The 25,480-nt window shown below is 36.5% G+C and overlaps 3 protein-coding genes across 5 annotated transcripts in view; all 3 read right to left on the reverse strand.

Annotated features, from left to right (window-relative positions):
• The window catches only part of LOC306651732 (uncharacterized protein), a 484,650-nt gene that overhangs the window by 235,565 nt on the left and 223,605 nt on the right, over positions 1 to 25,480 (reverse strand). The gene's annotated exons all lie outside the window — the stretch shown is intronic.
• Positions 1 to 25,480, reverse strand: part of LOC306651731 (uncharacterized protein) — a 215,726-nt gene that overhangs the window by 162,669 nt on the left and 27,577 nt on the right. The window lies entirely within an intron of this gene.
• The window catches only part of PLS3 (plastin 3), an 81,118-nt gene that overhangs the window by 27,022 nt on the left and 28,616 nt on the right, over positions 1 to 25,480 (reverse strand). For 2 of the 3 annotated variants that reach the window (XM_079124475.1, XM_079124477.1), the window contains exons 2-3: positions 12,311 to 12,391; positions 383 to 546 (exon numbers count right to left, since the gene is read on the reverse strand). In XM_079124475.1, coding sequence (XP_078980601.1) covers positions 383 to 546; positions 12,311 to 12,383 — 237 coding nt within the window. In that variant the 5' untranslated portion in view covers positions 12,384 to 12,391. Of the gene's footprint in view, positions 1 to 382; positions 547 to 12,310; positions 12,392 to 25,134; positions 25,268 to 25,480 lie in introns of those variants that run through there. The other variant, XM_079124476.1, reaches the window with a different exon arrangement.

A 25,480-nucleotide genomic window follows, 5' to 3' on the forward strand; every position in this document is an offset into this window, starting at 1 on the left:
GAAGCTTCCAAGGCTGTGAGTCAGGGTGTATCATTAAAATTGTGGAGCACACTGTTCACCACAGGAGAGAGAAAGAACACTTCAAGGATGTCATTTAGCACCTCGAAAGATGCCCTGTAATGATGCTCCAATGAAGACTGTTCACATTCCACATTGAGCATTATGTTGTATCTTGGTTTTTGTCAGTGTTCTTCTCAATTCTTTTGTTAAGAGATTCTGGTTGCTGAAAGAACTAACTGAATTTAGAGGGCAGGATGACAGAAATGTTATTAGTTGTAAGACTACCACATGATATATTAAGCAACTTAATAGGACTTTTAAGATCCCACTAGACAAAGTAACAATCATTACTTTTAATAATTGTGGATTTTCACATACTTACATAAACAAATTCATCAAAACTTATCTTCCCATCTTTATTCCTGTCACCATCCAGCATGAGTTTTTGAATAATTTCTCTCACTTTATATCCTGGCAATGGCATATTAGCTTCCTTGAAAAGCTCGTGAAGTTCATAGTCACAAATGAATCCATTGCTGTTGAGATCTGTGTGAAAGGGACGGGCAAGCAAAAAAAAAAAAAAAAAAAAAAAAAAATTAGGAGAATAAACTATTTTTCACTTTTTGGCTCAGTTCATAAGCTTGTGTAACTACCATATTTTCTAATTGCTTGTAACCTAAGGATGTTTGCTGTTTGAAAGACAGAAGCAAATTTAACAGAAAGAGCAAGGTTTTACATCATGTATCTTGTATTTTAAAGTATATGAGAAGTTCTACTTAAAAAAAGTACCCCTAATTTTAAGAAAGCATGGTTGGTTAATAATACTATTATTGAATCATAAAGCTAAGAGGACTTTAAAAAAACAATATATTTTACACCAACAAAACATTGTGATGTTATAAAACAATTTCTACTATAACTATTTAGGACTTTTACATTCCTATTTTTTCATTAGTTTAAAAATAGTTTTATGGATTAGCGCTGATTCTCTCTCTCTCTTTTTTTTTTTTTTTTTTTTTTTTGGTACCTGTGATTAAACCAAGGGAAACTCCTGCATTAGTCTCCCAAACCACTGGGATTACAAGTGTGTGTCACTGCACCTGGCAGCACTGATTCTATTTTAAAGCACACCTGAAATGAAGCAAATACCTTCAGGGTCAATTTTTCAAGAGTTAATGTAAACATACATTACTCCAAGACAGAATTCATACAAATAAATGAAGTACTGAGTAAAGCAAATGTTCAATATGATTTGATAAATAAACTTTTTATTTTTGTGCTACTGCAGTTTTAACAGAATATGTATTGAAGTGCTCACTGAATGATTCTTTTTCTGAAACTGTTAAAAAGGAGGAAAAAAAACATGGACAATGATCAAAAGTTGGTTTATTGAAAAAGAGGGTTGGACTGCAGATGAAGTTCAGGTGGTAGAGCACTTGCCTAGCATGCACCGGGCACTGGGTTCCATCCTCAACAATGAAGAAGAAAAAGAAGAAAAAGAAAAAGAGGGCTAATGTCCTAAGGGTTATAATCACTTGAGTATATTTTTTAGTGAATAAATTTTGACTTTTACCTGCGGTATCAAATATATAAGTTAAATTGTAATAGAAATAACTTGAATAGAGAAATGATACAAGATGACCACACCACCAATTGAGGAAATGTACTGTGAATAGGTAATACATTACTAGGTACTGTTTTGAGACTGAGGATACCACTGTCAACAAAAGAAAATCTTGCACTCAATGAGCTCACATTCTAATGACAATTAATAAACAACATTTAGCTGGTGATAGGACTATAAAATACTACATATAGTAATACACCAATATAAGTGCTATAAAATGAAATAAAGCAGGCTATCAGGGGTTAGACCAGGGGCTATTATTTTGGCCCTTAGGAGACATTCAGAAGTATCCAGAGATTTTTTTTTGTAGTACTGAGATTGAATCCAGGGGTGCTCTACCACTGAGGTATACCTCAGTACTTTTTATGTTTATTTTGAGACATTGGTTCTTAAAACACCAATTTTGAGACCATGCTGTCCAGGCTGGGCTCGAACTTGCAATCCACCTACTTTAGCTACCCCAGTTGTGGGATTACAGGTGTACAACCACAGCCCATGCTGGGCTGGAGATATTTTTGATTGCCACAACCTGGCATCCAGTGGACAGAGGCTAGAAATACTGCTAAACATGTTACAATGCACATTATTGCCCCCCACCCACAGCTATGCAACAAACAATTAGGAAACTCAAAATGTAAATAATAGGGCTGGGATGTAGCTCAGTAGTAGAGCACTTGCCAAAGTATGTTCGAGGTTCTGGGGTCAATTCCTAGATAGTATTGGTGTCAGCAAGTAAGCTTGGGTTAAAGTGACATTGGTGAGGGTGTGTGTATGCATTTAGACAGAATGATCAAGGAAGACTACTGTCATGAGGTTATATTTGAATACAGACTTGCAGGAGGTAAAGGAGCAAATCATGTGAATATCTGGGGGAAGAGAGCTCTGGGGTTGTAGCACAGTGGTAGAGTGCTTGCCTAGCATGCATGAGGCACTGTGTTTGATTCTCAGCACTGCATGTAAATAAAAGTAAATACTCAAATAAAGGTCCATTGACCAATTAAAAAAAAGAAAAAAAAAAAAAAGAAAAGAAAAGAAAAAGTACGTCCGGTCATCTGGTGTATTTGGGGAACTGCAGAGATTCAGTATGCCTTAAAAAGAGTGGGTAAGAGGGAAATCGAGAGATCAGCTTAGGAAGCAGGATTATGTAAATTCTTCTAGGCCGTGGTACACATTTTAGATTTTTTTCTAAGCATAATTGTATTAGCCAACATTTGTCAATTATTTAAATATTAAATATGCTATATGAAATCCTTTCGCCAATACTTTGAATGTTGATGAATTATTTTATTTATTTATTTTTTGCAGTGCTGGAGATTGAACCTAGGGCCTCTTGCAGGCTAGACAAGCACTTTACCACTGAACTATATCCCAAGCCCAAAGGCTGATGAAATTCTATCTTTAGTTTTTTTTTTTTTTTTTTGATACTGGGGATTGAACCCAGAGGCACTGAACCACTGAGCCACATCCCCTGCCCTTTTTATATTTTATTTAGAGACAGTGTCTTGCTAAGTTGCCGAGGCAGACTTTGAACTTTTGATCTTCCTGCCTCAGCCTCCTGAGTTGCTGGGATTACAGGTGTGTGTCACCACACCTGGCTATCTTTAGTTTTAATGCAATATGTTTCTAGAGTCAAATATGTGTGTGTGTGTGTGTGTGTATGTGTATATATATATATATATATTTACATATATAATATATATATATATATATATTTTTTTGTCAGTGCTGGGAATGAACCTGGGGCCTCATATATGAGAAGCAAGAGCTCCACTACTGAGCGATACATATCCAAGCTCTTAGAGTCAAATATTCTTAAAACACCAATTATTACATTTAAAAATCTATTGGGCTGGGGTTGTGGTTCAGTGGTAGAGCACTTGCCTAGCATGTGTGAGGTACTGGGTTCGATTCTCAGCACCGCATATAAATAAATAAGTAAAATAAAGGTTCATCAATAACTTAAAAAAATAAGAAAATTTAAAAAAATAAAAAAAATAAAAATATATCAATGAAAATATCTGGGGCTGGAGATGTAGCTCAGTGGTAGAGTACTTGCCTAGCACATGTGAGGCACTGGGTTCCATCCTCAGAAGCACATAAAAATAAATGAATAAACAAAATAAAAGTATTGTGTCCATCTGTAACTGAAAAAAATTTAAAAAAGAAAATATCTGTACTATAAAAACAGCATTCATACACTACTCAACACTTGAAAAAAATCACTTATACTTCCTTCAAGGTAAAGCACTTAATCTCTCTAGGGCTTACCTTCACTTTTTTTGCTTTGAATTTATAAAAAGTCATGTATCAAAGTCTTCACTTCTACATATAAACTGTTTATATTTAGAAATCAAACTGGCAACAACAAATGCAGTTGCTAAAAAGAAGGAAGCAACCCACATGGCACTGTGGCAGAATTTGAGCAACTCTTCACATATCAAAGTATAGAGTTTAAACACACCTGCTCCCATGTATATACCGATCTGTTTCCCCATTTTCTTTATGAAGTTAACATGGAGTTCAGTAATAGGGACTAAGTGCGACATAGTAAAAGGTATACAGCATAGCTGAAGGACACACAATGGAATCTAATTTCAATCTGGCTACTAATTTGCACAAGTTACCTCCCCAGGTCTTAGTATTCTTATCTGTTAAAGGAGTGACTTGGATCAAACAATCACTAAAGTCCCTTTGGGCTCTATTCCACTGATTCCAAATCAGAATACACAGGATTTCACAACCTCTTCCCCCAACATACATAACTTTGAAAATAAGAGATAGAATAATAATGCATGTTAAAAACAGATATAGAGTAATTAACATTCTGATTGTGACTATACCTCAGTACCTGAACACAACCTTTCATTTTTCATTTTATAATATCTTTATTAAAATTTTGTCCACTTTAATAGTCCCTTACCCCACAGTACTAGGGATTGAGCCCAGAGGCACTTTACCATTGAGACGTATCTCCAGTCCTTTTTTAATATTTTATTTTGAGACAGGGTCTTGCTAAATTGCCGAGGCTGGCCTTGAACTTGCGCTCCTGCCTCAGCCTAAGTTACGAGTCACTGGGATTACAGGTGTGTGCCACCATGTCTAGCTCTTAAATGGTTTTTGATAGAATTTTTCAAAATGTATTTTCCTTTTCTTTGACTTCTGAAATGGCATATCTGAGCATAATTCAAATCTTTTGTTATTGATTCTAGTTTAGATCTAGCAAATAATAGGTACTTGATCATTGTTCCTTTGGTATTCTTAAAGTAGAACACAGAGAGAGAGATTTTAAGCTAAATATTAGAAAACTGCTATGAATTCGAAGTTACATGAAACTGACCAAGGCCCTGAGAGTCTGACAGTTTATTTCTATTAGGTGGAAACAGAGGTTTGGGTAAAAAGGAGAACTACTGTTTGTATGAACACTCTCTGGAATAACCTCTGTTGAGCATTAATTATAAGACAGCTCACTGATGTGATTAAAAGATGCCAGGAAGTAACCACCCAAAATGTAACTAACGTAAAATAACCACATGTGGAAACTCCATTTCAAAGTAAGGGTAGTAATAATAGATGCTTTTAGTAAGGGACAAGAAAACTTAAAAGGGGGTTGCAGGAATAATGACAATCTTCCTTATTAGGTTGTATATCTCTTAATAAAGATTCTCTTAAATCTTTTTTTATCTCCTGCCACAATACATAGCACAGTGGCTTGCATATAGTAAGCAATGGGAAAAACTGTTTGTAGAATCACTGATTCTCAAGCATGAAGCAGAGAAAGAATGCTGTAATCCTAGATGAGCATTTTTAAAAACAAACTGAAACTACAATGACAAAAATACTGAAATAGCACTAGAAAACCTGAATGGCAATTCATCAGGAAACCAAAACTTGACAGAAATATCCCTTAAATAACATTCAATCTCATTCTCTTTGTTCTAATCCTGTCCCCACCCAGAGGCCTTCAGATCTGTAATTTGGTTTCCTAAGTGAACACACCCACTAAGGAGGGCCCAAGTAGATGAGTAGCATTGGCTGACAGGTTAGGTCTCTTTCCAAATGTGGAAACCTGGCCTGGCTTTAGTAAGAAATACCATTAGCCAGGTGTGGTGGTCATGCCTATAGTCCTAGCAAATGGTGAAGCTGAGGCAGGAGGATGGATGGAGTCTATGGGTTCAAAGCCAGCCTGTGCAACATAGCAAGGCCCTCATCTCAAAAGAAAAGAAAGAAAGAAGTACCACGTGCACTTGTTTTGCTGGAGTCACCCTCCAGGGCACACTGAGTACCTATTCTCTTGCAGGTAGCACACTGGACACCAAAGATACAGAATCAGACAGAGCCCCTAGGTTACTTGAAACAATGGCTTCCAAATCCATATAAAAATTCTGGCTCATTTGGGAGATCTTTATGTTTTCTGAGATGAGAACATGTGTCATCTTTTGAAAGTTCTCCCTACTCTGCTATTTTCCTATATTTTATCAGCAGATGGTAATCCAGCTTCTATCGCCTCCTGCGATCAAATGCATTTTGGTGTTAGTACCAGCAAATTATATAAAGCCTTTCTCAGAGCTCCTAAATCATATATTTTGAAGAAAATAATTTCAATTTCAATAAGAAAGCAGAGGGAGCCTAAAACCATGGCTAGCAATTAATTTTACAAAATCTCCCAGCTGGTAAAGTACTTGAAAGACAAAACAGCATGCAATTATTTTTAGACTTTTATGCTAATTTTATTTCCAATCCCCAAACAAAAACAAAAACACATTTTTAAAGCAGTATCAGGAATCTAATGAGCTTTGGGAAGCCAGAAAATGAGGTAGCATAATGGCATTTAGAAAGCATTCATCTCATCAGTGATATTATTAACCAGGAGCTTAAAACTACGATGGCGAATTTTTCCTATTCTGAGTTTTGACATAAACACAAAAATTTAATAATAAATGGACCCAGAAAATACAGATCTGGATTGAAAGCAGTTTTAACCACTGGAAACTAAAATCACAACCACCAGGCACGATGGCAGCCTTTTATATTCTCGTTAAAGCTGCTGATATTCTGGACCCCCCTTTTGGTTCATTTGCCACTTCTTATAACTGTACATTGCCATAGGGTGGAAAAGGCTGTGTGTTAGACTTATTTCAGCATTACATTTTCAACCAGCTAATAAAGCAGATATGAATTATCATACAGCCTATATTATCTACAGCAGTCTCAACGTTTCTGCCAACACAGGTCTCAACTTTTTGGTTTAGAAAACATGGCTAATATGGGTAGACAGTAAACAGCAGGAACAAAGAAATACCACCTAACCACTTAACAAAGTTCTGGCAGAAAATAAAGAGCTCACTCTTAATAAACTGACTTTAAAAACACAAAACAACCCCAGTATACTTAAAGAAACATTATCCTGAAGAGGCTCCCAACACTGTACCAGACAGGCCCATCTTTCATCTTGGCTACTGAGTTTATCAAAAAAGAATCAACTATATTTGTTACAAGGAATTCTCTTTTTCTCAAATGACACATGAAGGTTTGCATCTGCATTTTGTTTTAAAGGAAATCTCATTATTCTCCTTTAGCAAGTATTATTTTAAATGCCAGTTACCTCCCTCGATACCCCCCCTCCAAGTAACCTCAAAGTAAATAAACTTATTATACAGCCATGTTCCTGCAGAAGTTTGAATCACACCAAGAATGCATATCCTTAAAAGGAAATGTTTTCCCTCCCCTTGCATCCTGTTATTTAAGCTATTTTAAGTACTTGTCTGGAGAAAGCTGAGCCAGAATTCAAGTGGTTTTGATTTTAGCTGCTGTTTTACACTGCCTTGCCCAGGTGGTATGTTCTGCAATCTATCACTTCAAATGCATCTTTTGCGGTGCTACTTTGTCTTATAAATCCAACAGCAAGGAAGATGAGGGTGTGTATGTGTGCATGTGTATGTTGTGTTAACCATCCTTGAAGCTGTCTAAATCTGGTGTCGTTCTTTTATAAAGAGGTCGAATATTGTGTGCCCTCATCTGCAACACACATGTGGCCTCTTTATTAACCCACTCGGGACAGTGCTCATTAGGACTTAAAGATGAAAATCAATCAAGTGCAGATGTATATTAATTCCAAAAAGTTAGGTTTCAAAGTTCAATTTAATACATGAAATAATACAACATACAAAAAAATAAATAAAATTTCAATGCCTTTAAGAAAGTTCCATTTAGTTTGACCAAAGTGGTCTACAAATTTTTAGCAAAAAAATGACAATAGGAATCTAAATGTTGAATAATGGATTTGCACATGCATAAACACAATCTTGAATGTCCATGGAAGTTCACAAAATATTGATTTAAAAGACTTGGCCAAAAGACTTGTACAGAAGAATTTAGATTATATTCCATCCTAAGATCTAAGCAGTTAAGTCAAACTTTCATTAGGCATTAAAACTTTGGAAAAGGCAGCTGCTAAATATCTCCAGATGTTTAGCTAAAAATGGGGTTGGCCTTTCACAGTTTATACCTTTTGAGGTAGCTCACTCCAACAAATATAAGAGGTTTAATGAGTCCCAGCTAAGGGTAGATGAGAGCCTGCTACATTAGAGTTTAATAGTGGATCCCCAAAAGTACAGCTGAAGAATGGGCAAGTTTAGAGGGCTAAGACCGGGGGCAATCAAAAATGTTATCAGCCAGGTGTGGTGGCACAGTCCAGTAATCCCAGCTAATAGGGAGGTTGAGGCAAGAGGATTCCAAGTTTGAGGGCAGCCTCTGCAATTTAGCAAGAGTCTGCTTCAAAATAAAAAGTAAAAAATGTCTGGGAATATAGCTCAGTGGTAGAGCACCTCTAAGTTCAATCTTCAATACCACCAAAAGAAAAAAAATCGTTTATCAATCATTTTCTACAAATATTCTAGCAGTATGGCCATTATTTTTTACCTGCTGCCTGTCTCCCACTTTAAAAATACCTACACAGGTAGGTATTTTGGGGGTATGGTTCAGTGGGAGAGTTCTTTATGTGCAAGGTCCTGGGTTCACTCCCTGGTACCACCAAAAAATAAAAAATAAAAATACCTACACACACACTGACTGTTGTCCCATATGTGTGTGCTCCTATCTTTTACACAGTCAATGCATGGTTTTTGAACTATGCCAATGTATCCACTTCTAATATTCCATAGATAATTAACCAGATGGAACAGTGAAATAGCATAGGTTGGTTTATTTATTTATTCTTTAAGGCATAATTAAACAAATGTGCACTTGTGTAGTTTTATTCAGTACTAAAAGCAAATTTGACTAAACCACCATGTTTTTTTGTGGCATCATCCTGATGTGGTTTTTATATACTAGAGAATATCAAGTAATTGGAAACAACTCAACTTCCTGGGATGAGAGAAATCTGGTCTGGCTAGAATTACCACAACCAAAAGTTTCTGGCTTAGTTTGGTGGGCAACCTCAAAGGAATACACCCACACTATTCCTAGTCATTTAAGAAACCCCATTATTCTTGTATTTCAAAAGTGCTGAATTTTACGTTTCAAAAAAATCAGTAAAGTGTTTAGGAGAGAGAAAAAAGGCCAGATTTCAAAGGAAGTGTTTGCAGACTAAAGCAAAACTAAAAAGATTTATGTCACCTTTATTTGTCTTTGGGGCAAGTAATAATCCAAATGACCACATTTTCATAGCACGATTAAAGTCAGACAGTAAAAGACATTTTTCTAGCTGGTGAAATACTTCCTAAATGTTCTGAAAAGGTTTATTTATTCCTCTAGAAAGAATTATGAAGGATAGCAATATTTAAACTAAAGCAGAAATATTATGAAGTAGGAAAAAATAAGAGCTAAGGTTTCTGCTATCCCAGTGGGAAGTACTAGAAATAGTTGTTGAGAAAATTAAAATAATTACATAAGACTGGAGTTTGAAACTAAGCAGGTGCAGAAAGTGAGTGAAAAGGAGAACTTTAAATCCTAAACTCAATTTATTGCTAGTAAAGAGTTTCAAAGCACTATTAATTGATTGAACAAAACCTGTGATTAGTGGTAATTATAGAGATTTTCTCCACACACTATGATTTTGCTGAATTTCTAAGGAGATAATCAAGACCATTATTGTTAATAGATGGGGAAAATCATATAATGATTTCCATATTTTGTCACAATTGAACTGAGACAATGTAGTACTCCCTACTCCCCCTCGCTCGACTAGGAAACAATCATCCTTGACAAGAAAGTAAGTTATAGAGACTGTTTTAAAAATAAAGCTTCCCTGAATGAAAAAAGAAATTTCTACCTTTAACAATTGCCTGAGGGCTCTGGAATTAATGACAACTAAAAACTATAAAGATTTTTAGGGAAAATTAAAAAAAAATCAGATGGGCTTTTAATGAGTTTCTAAAGGACAGACTATACACAAGCCTTTATTATACTGAAAAAAGATATAAATTTTATGTTTTACAGTGTAATGGCCAAAACCTTTAATAAAAATTCCACTATAATGAAAATCTTCATAATAAAGACCCTTTGAATACATAGTTGATATTGACAAAATCCCAGTACATCAAAAGACTGTACAGTACCTTGGGATTCAATCAATTAAATATTTATTGAGAATCTAATGTATTCAGCACTGTGCTAGATACCAAGAGAAGAACACAAGAGAGTACTTTTCAGAACAGGCAGAAAGTTTGGACTTCAAAATTCTTATTTCTAGCATATGTTAGTTAAGAGTCTGCATATAGGAATGTATGCCTGGTAGGGAATAAGAATTGCAGTTCAATCCCTTGCCTTTGAGAAACTATTTGCCTACCCTAAATTCTGCTTAATGGTTTCATAGAGATCTTTTTTTTTTTTTTTTTTTTTTTTTTTGTAGTCAAACCTCTAATTGATCCCTCACTACCATTTAAGCCTATTTCCTCCATGGAGATAACTGGTCAACCCTCTTTATATCATTATGCCCTTAAGGGGCAATTAAGTTCTTTTACTGATTAAAGTATTCCAATCCCATCCGGTAAATAATATCTGAGTTAGCTTTAAGAAACACTGTATACAAAATATTTCCGCAATGTCGCATCTGAGGACAAGACCTATATTCAGCCTAAAAATTTTATCTCAGTAGGTCAGGCACTGGAGATTAAACAATTACAACACTACTAAAGTACATGTATCTACCCCAAGATTATATTCATAATGAAACAAATTAAGCTACCCCAACACCAAAAGATTAATATAAATCAAACAGGAGGTACACAGGGAATGCATTCCTAAAACAATTATGATAAGATTATTTGGAAAGAATAATGACATAGAAAAAAGGGAGCCGGGAGAGGACCCATCTTGTAGCCAAGAACTCATTTGCTGTTTTTCATAATCAAACTAATACCAGAGTAGGTAGTACTCTTCTTATAATAAGTGGTATCTATATGGCAAGTTGATTTACTTTTTTTTTTAACGTGTACACACAAAATTGAGTTAGATTCAGGACCACTGATGTTTTTCTAATTAGAATTCTGATAGGATTATGAATATTCACTCTGGCTGGGGGTTATTATTCTTCCCAGTACATGCTGTTACAATTAAATGACTTTATAGAAAAAGTCAATGATAAATATATGGGAAGAGAAATGTATTCCATAGAGATGTATTCTCCCTTTTCATTAATGGGATTTTCTGCACATGTCTAAGAGTAAATTCTGATTTAAATTAAAAACTCATTATGATCTAACTTTATACTCCTTAGACTAGACAACACCAAACAGTGATAGCCCACCTCTCTAAGTACATGTTGACTCATGAGGGTATATATACATATCAATAGTTCTTATACTGTTTTCTTTTTATCTTCCACAGACTTGACCCAAACATTGAAATTTGGAATGCAAATATTGTATAATTCTTCTATAGCTGCTCAACTGGAAGACATGTTATATGATTTTAAAAACCAATGGCATGTTATGTCTCCCCATCTTAGATTACACATACACACGTGTGCAGCAATGCATGGCAAATGCTCTACCACTGAGCTACACCCCCAGCCCTGATGCTCTAATTCAATGAAAAGTAGAACAATCTACATTATGCAAAGACATGGAAGGTCCAAGAAAAAGCCAGTAAGGCCAAGGTAATTAGGGAAGGGTAAAAATACCATTTAATACTTTCAAGGGTCACACATGCTTTAAGAATGTGGTGTAAGAGCCTGGTGCAGTGGAGCACACTGTAATCCCAGTAACGGTGGAGGCTGAGGCAGGAGGGTCGAAAGTTTGGGATCAGCCTCAGCAACTTTGTGAGACCCAGTCCCAAAATAAAAATAAAAAGGACTGGGGATATAGCTCAGTGGTACAGCAGCCCTGGATTTCACCCTGTCTACAGAAGCAAAAAACCAAAGAATACGGTGAAAAATCCAAACTCTCTCCTCAGAAAAACATGATACCCAAAAATACAATAACAATGTGTATCATAAAAATGTCAGGAGCCACAGCAGCCCCCATTTAATGATGGGGCTCAAAAATCACTGACCTTATAATATACTAGGTATAGTTTAAAATAATGCATTTTTAAGTGCAGTTTTCAAAAGTTTATCTACCTGTTTTAACTATCTTGCTCTAAGCCTTAGAATTAACCATTCATTTAATTTTTAGAGAAATAATTTTGACTGAGATCAAAGAAAGATTGCTTACCTATAGATATACTATAAAAAATACTCACCAACTTTTGCAAATGCCTCTTTGAGTTCATCAAGTTCATCTTTGGAAATCTGAGTGGTAGCCATCTCATCCATTTAAAGATCTAAAGAGGAACCAAAAAGGTTTCAGACTTTAAGAGTTTATGATGAATATACTATAAGCATTCTTGATAAATTCTCATTTAAAGGATAATCTAAAGAGAACTGCAAACTACTACACAATGTCTATGTTACCATATCTGTAGCTATAATCATAAAAAGAAAACAAACTAATGAAGTCTTCATTTACCAAAAACTATTCAGAAAAAAATTCTGAATCTTCCTCGCCCCCACCCCCTTGTAGTGCCAGGGATCACACTGGGCAAGAGCTGTATGACTGAGCTACACACCCAGCCCTGAATCTTCCATTTAAGGACAAAAGTTTAAACTACATTCAAAGACTGTAAGAAAGGGCCAAGGTACCCAGCAACAGGAAAAGATACATAATAGAAATTCTTGGTTATATGTGCCAAAGCCTAAGGTCAAAATCATTTGACCAATGATTCATATAAAATATCACTTTTCCATTTAGGCCACTTTCACATCCATTCACTGAAAACACTAATTTTCAAATAGGATACTGACACCTATCAATCACTCCCATTAAAGGAGGAATCAAGAGGAATAAATTAAAACAAATATTTTTGGTTTTTATATAGAAATCACACAAATATGTAGCAATACATATTTTTTTTGTACTGGGGATTGAACCCAGGGGTGCTCTACCACTGAACTGTATCCCTAGTTCTTTTTATTTTGAGACAAATTCTTCCTAAGTTGCTGAAGCTGGCCTCAAACTTGTGATCCTCCTACCTCAGCCTCCAGAATAGAATCCCATCATGCCCAGCTCATATTTTTAAGTTTCCCAGGAAAAAATTATAGAAATATTTAATATCCTTGATTTTGCCCCCAATGTAAAATATTTATAATCTGAACCTTTACAGAAAAGCTTTGCTAAACCCTATAATAGACAGATGGTCTATATTATAATGGATAATCTTCAGATACAAACCTATCAACAATTTTGAACAAAGGAAAAAGAAAATAGTTACATGTTGCCCTACTTTTTGTGCTTTGGGTCCCCCCTTTCTGTTTAAATTTTTTTCTGCAATACTGGGAATTGAATCCATGAAGGCCTCACACGTGTTAGGGAAGAATTGAGCTACATCTGCAACCCCTTTTAAAATTTTTTATTTTGAGAAAGGGTTTCCCTAAAGTTGCCCAGGCTGGCCTTGAACTTGTGATCCTCCTTTCTGGCTAGCAATTAGGTTTTCAATACAAAATTACTACCCATGTCCATGAATCATATGCAGAATAATGGCACAGAAAGTTTGAAAAGTGAGAAAATCTGAAACTCATGGCTTGTCCTTTCCAGCTTAGGAATTTGAGACAGGAATAATTTGAAATATGTGAGAAGACAGGTATGGTGGCACATGCCTGTAAACCCAGCAGGTAGGGAGGCTGAGACAGTAGGATCTTAAGTTTGAGACCAGCCTTACCAACTTAGAAAGACCCTGTCTCAAAATAAAAAAATTAAAAAAGGTTTGGTGATGTAGCAAAAAAATTAAAAAAGGTCTGGTGATGTAGCTCAGTGGTAAAGCACCCCTAGGTTCAATCCTCAGTATCAAAAGACTACATTTGGCCAATTTGTTTTGAATGGGGAGGGAATTCCTTCAGCAGAGAGTGGAGGATGGAGGGGCTGCAAACCCCCTCCCACCCTGACAAAGTAAAAGAGGGTGGAGATTACTACTTAGGCCTAACTACAGGCTAACTAAACCCTACATATGTACATTTCCTGGCCTTTTGTCACTTCCCTGCCTTTGCCAATTCCCAGGGATTTCCAAGATAGAACCTTTAAACAATTAAGTTTCTCCCATCTACATTCCTTTGAGTAAAACCTGTTTTCCTACCAATGTGACTCTGAATAATTCTGGAGCATTAGCACTTTGGCCTAGACGCTTTCCTCCCTGGTGATATAGGAGCGACAAAAATGAATGAATGAATGGGTAAAGTAAGTAAAAAAAAAAAAAGCCCCAAACAATGAAAAATACCACACACAGTTATCACTCTCATACTCCTGTAACATTTTTGTATAAAAGAGAAAATTAGAAAAGATGTGTCTGAATGTAACCACCCTGACTCTCCATCCTTATTCCAGCTGACCAGGAAATTTGATTAAATCTTTCTCTCCTATTTCTCCCCTCCACAGGCAGCAGGGCTGAATAGGGTAGAAATCTCTTTTCTCCCCTGTTCACATCCCCCCAATATGCTTCCTACCCCTACTTTTGTCCTCATGCCATATTTTAAACATCTGCGAATATGCCTAGTTCCTGCCCTTGAGGAATTTACAATCTGGGGAGACAAACGTGTAAATAATTACAGTACAACACAAAGTGAATTAGTGTCTACAATAAAAGGTACAAATATCCATTTTTTAGAGGGGAAAAAACTCTGGATACTTTAAGAATTATTAATTCCTTCATAGGGAGACCAGGAAGGTAGTTCTTTTGTTGTTCGTACAAAATTAGGAAATGCTTAAATCTCATAAAAATTATTTTACAGCATCGGTTTACTCCAAAAAATTTATTCCAATGCAACACATACATATATAAATATACATATACTTTTAAGTTTTCTAACTTCTTATTTTTTTCTAATTGACTTAATAAAAGCCTAAAGTGATATGTGTCCATGAACAAGTTTCTCTAATCTCTCTAAGCCTCAGTTTCTTCATTTGGGAATAGCAATAGTGTTTCCCCAGAGCCCTCGTGAAGATTAAAGATGGCACATGTGAAGGCATACTGTAAACTATAAAATCTTAGCAACTTCAAATCCTTAATGAAAGAAAATGGCAAATAAATAACTGCATAAATAATTGTGCGAGGCAACATATTAGGCATTAGTGCTACTAAAAGCCTTTTAAATAGGATACACGAAAAGTTATCTCATCTCCCCTATAATTATTGACTGCAGAGTGTAATAGGTCTCCCCATATATAAAAATTATAAGCCTTTAGTTAAAGTAATTTAAGGATGGGCCTACAGAAAACCTGTCAGCCACTTTTTACCCATGACTCAATTTGGCTCTTTCATAAGGTCAGTTTCTAAACACAACCTCAAGAGTAGAAAAGTGATACATTTAAAAAAAAAAAAAACTAAGCTAATTTTAATTTAAATATTTTCAGAACAATTCACACTTGATAATATTGTCACATTCCTCCTAATCTGCATTTTTCATGAGCAATGCAAAAATAAAAGATAGAGGTAAAAAAAAATAGTACTTGCTGAATATAAGTTTAACCCCCATTTCGCAATATGTGATTGAAAGGCAAAAGGAAAGCCTAACTTTGAAATATTTCTTTCTCAGTCTGTCTTCCCACAAAAGTGAACTTTATTTACATGACAGGAGAAAGAGAAAACTGATATTCAAAGAACGAGAAATATATTTTCCCTTCATTTCCACTCAACAAATGAAATGCTAAGCAAAAATACAATCTCCCAGGGTCTCTAAATTTTTCTAAATTCTCCCACCCACAAACCATTTTGATCTGTCCCCAATCCTGTTTTTTTTCCTAGCTCTACTGCCTACCTTCTCTGTATAAGGAAAGAAGCAGGGGAAAAAAAGCGAGCCCTCTCTCCCTAAACATCTGAGACACAGGAAAACAGATTTTCAACTAAGGGAATAAAACAGAAGCAAACAAAACCTTGTTTGTTTGTTTTTTTCATAAAAGGATATGGTGTACAACTGGGTATGAATTCAGGGCGTCACCCTTAGAAGAATCTTATGCCTATGAAGTCATCCCTAATTACAGAGTTTGACTAACAATACAGCAATTATGAAACCACTCCACTGGCTCATTTAACTATACATAAACCCTGAACACAAATCTTTACTGAGAAAGGTGTACCTACAACTACCTGAAACTATTACTCAAATTCTGAAAGGTATTTGAGGAACAGGAGGGGTGCCTGTTTTCATTTCCTAAGGCACTAACCTTAAGCAGCTCACTGAATAATCTACTTACTAGTGTACTGCCATTCAGTCTCAAGTCAGAGTCAGGAGGAAGAGTGAGCACATTGAGACACTGGTCTGTGGAATATCAACTTTATCAGCTTTACATTTTTTTCTTCTTGAAATTGAAAGGCAACTAAAGGATAAAAATGGGATGTGGCTTGGTGGGTACAGTGCTGGCCTAGTACGTGCGAGGCCCTGGGTTCTATTTTAGCGGTGAAACAAAAAAGTGGGATACCTGCCATAGACTTGATCCTAGTCACTAGTATTGCTAGGTAAATAGTATTGGGAAAGAGAAGCTTGATTACTGAAATTAGAGATTGGGTAACACAAAGTTCAGATCATGAAGCAATAAAGGGTGAATGAAACATGGAAGAATACATTAGTTCACTATTAAGAGGGGGCGGGATAACCCAACAAGGTAGCCACCATTACGTGTGAATAATTCAAGAATGGGCAACAAAAAAGGGACATGATTTGTTACCTTCCGCCATCCAAAACAGGCACTGCTTTTGCAACACCCACACTTCACATACCTACCTGTACCCACTGAAAGTGCTGCCCTGCCGCCTCTCAAGTTAGCTAAGTCAGTAGCACTAGTTTCCAGGTTAGGTGGGTCTGCAACATTCTGTGGGCTAAAGCTCACCTACTCTTACTACAATTATTCAAGCTCTTCCTGTTATGTTTCTTAATGACTTTAGAGGATTTCAACTTGAATGTCTAGCACATTTACCCACTTCTTCATCTATGTTCATCAAGCCTTCACTGAAGGTTAAATATGGACTAGGCATTGTGTTGGGTGCTACAGATATAGCTGGTTAAGACCCCAAATCCCCTTTTATGTGGAAGAGCTTACTGTCTAGTAGGGGAAACAGATGGAAAAACAAAGTTATCTTATTAGTGCTTATCAAAGTCACGTGTAACTGAGTGGTGGTTGCCAGGGAATGTTTGCTTAGAAGATGAGTTTTGAACTTTGAGAGCACAGGGAAGAATTTCTCAGATAGATATCACTGATGTGAAGGTATTCTAGGCACAGAAACAGAAAGAGAAGATGATATCTGGAGCTGCAGAAAGATGGGGTGGCTGGGGTTTTGTGCCTAAGGTTAGTGGCAGGCATAATTACAGCACATGGTCAGAGTTCAGCTCAGAAGTGAACAGGGAGAAGGAAAGTCAGTGAGGAGGATTCAAGCGAACCTAATGCTACATTATCTTCCCTTTAAAGAATGTTTGTTTCTTTGTTTATTGCAGTACTGAGGCTGGAACCCAGAGCTTTGTGCATGCTAGTCAAGCACCCTACCACTAAGCTGCACCCCCAGTTGCATTAGTTTCCCAACCCTCCCTCCTGCCAAACTAGGTCTGGCTTCCAACTTCCCCATTTGCCTCAATATCCAGGTGTATAAATCTGAGACTTTGGTCTGGCCCTAAGGAACAAATGGAGGGTGATTGAATCATCAAGCCCTCTGGATTCTTCCTTTGCAAACTCTGGGATTCTTCCATCTTATTGTTTTATCATCTCAGGTCTACTCTACTCCAAAAGCCTTTCAGTTGATCTGCCTGTAGTCCTGTCTCACTCCAATATAATCTTTCCATTGCAAACTTCCTAAAAAGCAGATCTTATTATGATTGTTCCATACAAAAGGAAGCCCTAACTCTTTAGAAGTTTTTAGTATCCTAAATTTTCCTGAGTTCATACCTGCTTATCTTTCTAATGTCACTTCCCATCACATGGACTGCACCCTTGAATCCTACACTTGAAAGATACTCTATTCCCCAAACATGCCATGTATTTTCCCAATTCCATTCCTCTTCCTCTGTGGTTCTTTTTAGTGGAATGTTCTTCACAACCATCTCCTATCTACTTTTTTTAAAAATATTTTTTTTAAATTATAGATGGACACAATACCTTTATTTTCTTTGTTTATTTTCATGCGGTGCTGAGGTTCAAACCCAGTGCCTCAAATGTGCTAGGCAAGCGCTCTACCACTGAGTCATAACTCCAGCTCTACTATCTACTCTTCAAAAGCATCTTTCAAAAAACTCTCTTCAGATTGACCCCACAGAGATAAAATTCCTCTATTCCCAGAACTTTCACAGAACAGTATGTTTCTTTCCATTGCACAGCCCTGGATTGTCTCAGACAGTTCCAATTTTAAACATCTTCTTTCACTGTCAGATCACGTGTACCATTTTTTGAAATTTTGAAAGTATAGTCACCACAAGAATAGCACTTAATACTCTCATACAAAGCTCTTTTGATGGATGGGACCATATCTCGTTTATCCTTATAATTCCATCCCCTATTACAATGCCTGCACAGAGCAGGTAATAATTAATAAAATAATATAAAAATATATACTTGTAAGGTTTTTTTTTTTTTTTTTTTTGGTTTGTTTGTTTTGTAGTGCTGGGGATCAAACTCAGGCTCTTGTAGATACTAGGCAAGTGCTTTACCACTGAGCTACATTGTGTGGCTGACTTGCAAGTTTTTATTACAGCAGCTAACAGTTACAGGCAACTTATTTGCTATGAACTATGCTAAACCCTTTATATGCTTTATGTTCATTACTTCTCCAAAATAATCCATGAGCCTGGTAATAATATTATTCCTATTTTACAGAAGAGCAAATAGGTTTAGACAAGTTGAGTAACTTGGCCAAAATTACACAGCTAGAAAGAGCAAACCAGGTCTCAATGCAGGCCTGTCTGACACCAAAGTCAGTACTCTGAACCATTATCCTAGCTAGCCTTCTCAACAACTCATTGAATGAATTTACTTCCCCAAAAAGACTCATTAGAGTAGAAATTCAAAACAGGCCCACTGACAGTCTCCTGTAATCCCAGTGACTCAGGAGGCTGAGGCAGGAGGATTATAAATTGGAGGTCAGTCTGGGCAACTTAGTGAGATCCTATCTGAAAATTTCAAAAGAGCTGGGAGTGGTAGAGCTCAGTGGTAGAGCACTTGCCTAACATGCATAAGGTCCTGGGTTCAATCTGCAGTACCAGAGAGGGGTGGGATAAAAAGTTTATTCATTGCTGTATTCTCATACTACATTTCTATAACCCCAGCGACTTGGGAGGCTAAGGCAGGAGGATTCCAAGTGTGAGGCCAGACTCTGCAACTTAGAGACCCTGTCTCAAAATTAAAAAATAAAAAGGGCTGGGGATGTAGCTTAAGTGGTAAAGTTCAATCCCTAACACTGCAAAACAAATAGGGCATTCTCAATAATTACCTTTTGAATTAAGAATGGCCACAGTTGGTACTCACAACCATCTGAGCATGTTAGTCTCCTTTCAGGAAGCTGTAATTGCTTATGCCTAAATTAATTGCCTAGTTTTTGCCTGATATTCCCAGTCTTCTAGAGTTTTCCTACTAGTCACATCTAACCACTTTTACCTTTTTGTCAACAGTACTTAGAACAAGCTTTTTATCATAAGTCTTGCCTTGAACAGGTCCTGTTAAGTCCTGCATTGACACATTCAGTTTTATCCTGCCTGCTTCCTCTTTTTTTCTCTCCCACTTTATCTACTTGTTACACTTATAGTGCCCTCCTTTTTACTTTTCTTCTGTGCCAATCCAAGTGTTACTCTTCAAGGTTAGGCAGAAGCTTCCTCTTCTCCCAAAGCCGGTTTCCCAATGATTCCACCTCCCTCTGATCTTTCTCTTGCCGTGAAATTTAACAATTTAGTTACAGGCTTCCTCCTGTAGTTATCTAAGTAGATAACTGGGATGTCCATCATCCTACTTGATTCAGTTCATCTGCTTCCTCCACGTAGATCCTCAAACTTGGACAAAGAGAGTAATTCTCCTCAATGAAAGAGAATTATCCTTTCACTGACAGCACACGAATACTTGTCTAAATCCATGCTGAGTCTTATTTGAAGATTGTTTCTGAAGACAGTTTAAACTTTCTCTTACATACTCCCCCCATGTTATGTTCAACATAACCAAACACTCAAGGCCTGGCTTTAAAATATTCCAACCACTGTTCCAATGGGAGTGATAATTCTCAGCATGCTCAAAGTCCAGTAATCACAGAAATTATGATTGAAAATCTAAGTCTGTAGGGCTCCATAACTTTATCACCTAAATTATATTTTGGAAGAAATAAGTTTCTGGAGTAGTTAAGTGACCTTGCCCAAGACACAGAATTATGAAGCAAATGTAAAACTAAAAGAAAGTATGGGAAAAGAAGTAATTAACTGCTCTTACCATAAAAATAGAAGTGACACAGTGTTTCGCAAAACTCTTAGCAAGTGTGACCATATTGAGAAATGAGAACAGCTGCCAGAAAACATAGATAGGGACTCCTCTAGCTAATATGAGTTTGTTTTCATTATTTAAGGGGTAAAGGATTAACTTAAACATTAGCTGAAACAGCAAATACTAATTGTATAAAACATATAGGATATAGACAATAGGTTCAGCAAAGACTATTTGGAGTTCTAAAAGTTGTTTCTTCAAACATTGGTATGGCTAGGTGCAGTGGCTCATGCCTGTAATCCCAGCAACTCAGGAGGCTGAGGCAGGAGGATGGTAAGTTGGAGGCCAGCCTGGGCAATTCAGCAAAACTGTCACAAAAAGGGGGGGGGGGGGCTGGGGATGTAGCTCAGTGATAGAAGACTCTTGGGTTCAATGCCCAGTACTACAAAACACAAAAACCTGGTATACAATTGACTCTGACTATGAAACAGTCCATGGTCTTTGAAAATAAGCACACACAGGCTGGGTGTAGCTCATTGGTAGAGTGTGCACTTAGCATGCATGAGGGTTTGAAAAAAGAAAAGCACTAAAAAAAAAAAGCAGCAAACGAATGCTTCCCTTCTCTTGTGGCACATTCATTCCTATATACGACAAGCTTCCATGTCACTGTATTTAACATTGCTTCATTTCATCATCTTGAATGCTAAGTAGTATGAACAACCATTCCCACTGCATCAGTGCTAATAAGTTAGTCTCAATATAAACATAACCAAACACTCAAGTATCTATGTGGTTTACTTTTTATATTTTAGGATTCTTTTTCCTTACAGGATTTTTTTCAAGGAACAAAGAGGCTTGGAGTTTCATTTACTTCATTTACTTCCTTTCAGAAAACTTACATGGACTCTTGATAAAGCAGTAAAGTAGATGGAAGAAGTGGTGAAGAATTTTACAGCTCACTAATTCTAGCACATTAGCATTATTAAAAATTGCTTGTTGTTGTCAGTGCAGAGAAGCAATTTCTATGAAAGCAATATTCAACACATAAACAGCAAACTTTGCTCAGCAAAGTTATTTTTCACACTTAGATCTTCTGGTAATTCTATTTGACATACACTGCCAGCCCTTAATAGTTTTTATTTTTGAGCCAGGGTCTCACTGAGTTTCCCAGGCTGGCCTCATCCTTTGGAATCTCCTGCCTCGGACTCCCAAGTAGCTGGGATTACAGGCGTGCACCAATGCACCTGTCTACTCTACCATTAAATGTCAAGAAGAATGTCTCTCCTGCATGTGCACTGCCTCACAACCCCTGCAAATGCACAAGAAACCTATAAAGTTTTTTTTTTTTTTTAAATCAGGGATTTAATCCAGGGATGCTTGACCACTGAGCCATAGCACCAGCCCTTTTTTTTTTTTATGTTTTATTTTGAGGCAGGGCCTCGCTAAATTGCTTAGGGTCTCACCGAGTTGCTGAGGCTGGCTTTGAACTTGCAGTCCTCCTGCCTTAGCCCCATGAGCTGCTAGGATTATAGGCATGCATTACCACACTTGGTCCTATAAAGGTTTTTTAGGAAGGACCAAGGAGCAGAGATGATTATTATGTGCAAAGTCATGCACAGGGTTGTATTAAGCTATCTTTGTCCTCTTCCTATTTCTCTAATATACAAAACCAATTAAATCATCTCAAATTTCCTGTTTGTACTGTTTTAAAGGAAATACACCATAGAGTCATAGTTTTTGCTAACCAATAACTTCCTCATGCTGCTGTAGCCCTTTTCAGTGTGATGACCATTTACTTCTTTCTCTATCTCCTCCAGTTGTCTGTGAGCTCCTTGAAAGCAGGGTTGGTATCTTACTTGATTCCGTCTCTTGGTTTACAATAGCACTTACTAAATGTTGGTGGAATAAATAAACTTTGAGGGGAGTGAGTAGGGCAAGTGAGCACACCCACACATCAGGCAGGCTATCTAGTTATCTCATGTGGTTTTTAAAATGCATAGGCTTGAGCTAAGCGTGATGATGCATACCTATAATCCTAGTAACTTAGGAGGCTGAGACAGGAGGATCTGCAGGTTCGAGGTCAGCCTTAATACATTAGCAAGACAGGTCTCAAATTAAAACCAAAAACCAAAAAACAAAAACCTTTAAAAATGGCTGGGTGTGGTGGTGCATGCCTGTAATTCCAGTGGCTCAGGAGCTGAGGCAGGAGGACCACAAGTTCAAAGCCAGGCCCAGCAATTTAGCAAGTCCCTAAGCAACTTAGCAAGACCCTAGGTCTTGGGATGTGGCTCAGTGGTTAAGCACCCCTGGGTTTAATCCCTGGTACCAATAAAAAAAAAATCAAGACAACAATGTTCTCACATTCTTCACATGCAACTGGCCTGTTAGCATGCCTTACCTATCTACTCTTGTTTAATACTTCAAGACACTACAAAACTCTAAGATGTTTGCAACCTGTACTTTGAATTTAGCTGAAAGTCAAACAAAAGTTTGTTTAGAAACAATTTTTATGGGGGCTGGGGATACAGCTTGGTGGTAGAGCACTTACCTAGCATGTGCTAGGCCCTAGGTTCAATTCCAGCACTTCAATAAACAACAAACAAATAAAGCAACAATTTTGGATACATGCAGCACATTTCACTTTTACTTTAATGTACTTCATGCACAGTTCATGTTTTGATGGGCTTACAATTTACAGACACAAAGTTAACACAAATAAATTGCTCCAAGTTAAAGCTGTGCTTAAATTTTGTATTATAAACACTTTCAATAGATACAAATAAAAAAGTACAACCAACACCCACAAACATATCACAGGTTCTACCTTTATCAGTATTTACCCACAACTGCTTCATCTAATCTGTCTTCCTGTCCTCTCTCCATTTTCCCCTTCTTCCTTCCCTGAATTATTTTAAAGTAAACCCCAGACATGCCATGATTTCACCCCTACATAGCTAGTAAGAAATGAATTCAATTTTCTGGAAGTACCTCTATTCTATGCTAGAATCAGGAATAAGATAGATTCTAATTGATCTTTTATTTTTTCAGCAATAATACGTATGAGTCACTCAAGCCACAAAGGGTGCCCAGTCCTGTGTCATTTCCTGGAGTAATATCAAATAATTCCATTTTAAGTAAAAGTTTCCTTTCCTCTTCAATGACTATTTTAAAACAAGTTAATAAATAACTTCCCCAATAATAGAAACATTTAATTTAACTTCAATTGAAGACATTCTTTAAGTGCTTACCAGGTAAGAATTTTGTAGACATTTAATTCAAGTCTGAACAATGGTCTAAATATATCAAATTTAAAGATGAAACAAAAAGATACCTTTCCTTCTCCTATCTGTACCAAGCTAAAGCTCATATAAACTCTTTGGATCAAAATAGGGCACATCCCTTTTAAAAGCTTTAATCTCTTTCATATTCCCCAAGTACATTTTTTACACTCTCCAAAACAAATCCAAATAAATTATAGAAAAATAAATCTCCTGCTAATGAAATTAATTAACCTTCACATCTGAGAAATATTTCCAGTCTTCTTTCTGGTGAAAATTAACATTTGAGTGAAGCTCTGGGCGATCTTAGGGAGGTATGTGTGTGTGTATGCACACACAAGATCAGATTAGTTAGTGTGCTTCAATTCAAAACAAAAGTATCATAAAATGTTATGACTTACAACTCAGAAATCACTATATACACAATTTCAGCTTCTAACTCGAGCTAAGCAGAAAGCTTATCTATTCGACACTGAAAGTGCCTCCTGTAGTGCCATACCCTCTCAAATATAGTATTTAACTGAAAAAAACTGCATTCTTGTGTTTCATATTTCACTTTTTACTTCATACAGGTATATTAACTATAAACCAATTCGAGAAATGACCCTTAACTCAGAGTTGGGATTTACTAGCTACACTGCCCTTTGCCAGAAATTTGGAGAAATAAAACTTAAACAAATATCTGCTTTATATGACGGTAAACCCCGGTAAATCTATGAACTCTGGAAATCACTGCCAGGTTTCAGTAATATCACCTAAATTTCATCACCAGTGGCATTCCATGCATTTTATACTTCATAAACATTAGAATTGTTTGACATAAGTCATTTTATAAGAGCAAAATACTAATCTAATCATGACATTTTCTGTCATGACAGACACCTCAACTTCTATTTCACAAAATTTGGAAAAACCATTTAACAAGGATCAAAGGCACTTGAAATCCTGCCTCTTCTCTCCTTCCTCCCCAAAACACAGATAATAATTTCTATCGTTTAAGTTTTTGGGCATTTAACTTCATTAATACGGCTATATAACTGGGGAGTTCTAAATCAATTTTTTAAACATACAAAGTCCCTAGTATATTCCCAAACTAAAGGGAAAAAGAACAGAATATACATAGAACAGGTTAGATTCTAAACCTTAAAACTTTCTCTCAAAACAAATTTGATTTGAATTTAGCAGATAATATTTAGGAAGTGATTCCAAATGATCACCAACTAATAGGAATTTTAAGCTTTCTTTAAAAGTAAATTTCTGATTGAATATTTAGTAATCTAAAAGTTAGAGCCTAACAAAATAATATTAAAATAGTTACCCTTCTGCGACGAGAGCAAACCTGTTTCCTTTCTCGCTGCACTAATAGAAAGAACCTTCTCCCACGCCCAGAACTGGCAATCTGGAAACCCAACATTCTTCTTACAATTGCATCTTTAGAGAGCAAGTCACAACACTTCCTGCTAGCAAAAGAGAACACCCTGTCAAAAGAATGATACAATACCTATGAATCCCCTTCCTGTGGACCTTGTGATCCTTTGCCATGAATTTAATAAATTCTAACTTAAACGAGACATTAGGAGAAAAGTTTATTTTTTCATTTCAGCTCCACTTTTAAAACCACACAAGGACCCAAGGGAATTTAAAGTTGGTTCAGGTCAAATAGC

Source organism: Sciurus vulgaris (genome assembly GCF_902686455.1).
Source record: "Sciurus vulgaris genome assembly, chromosome: X".
NCBI classification, from domain to species: Eukaryota; Metazoa; Chordata; class Mammalia; order Rodentia; family Sciuridae; genus Sciurus; species Sciurus vulgaris.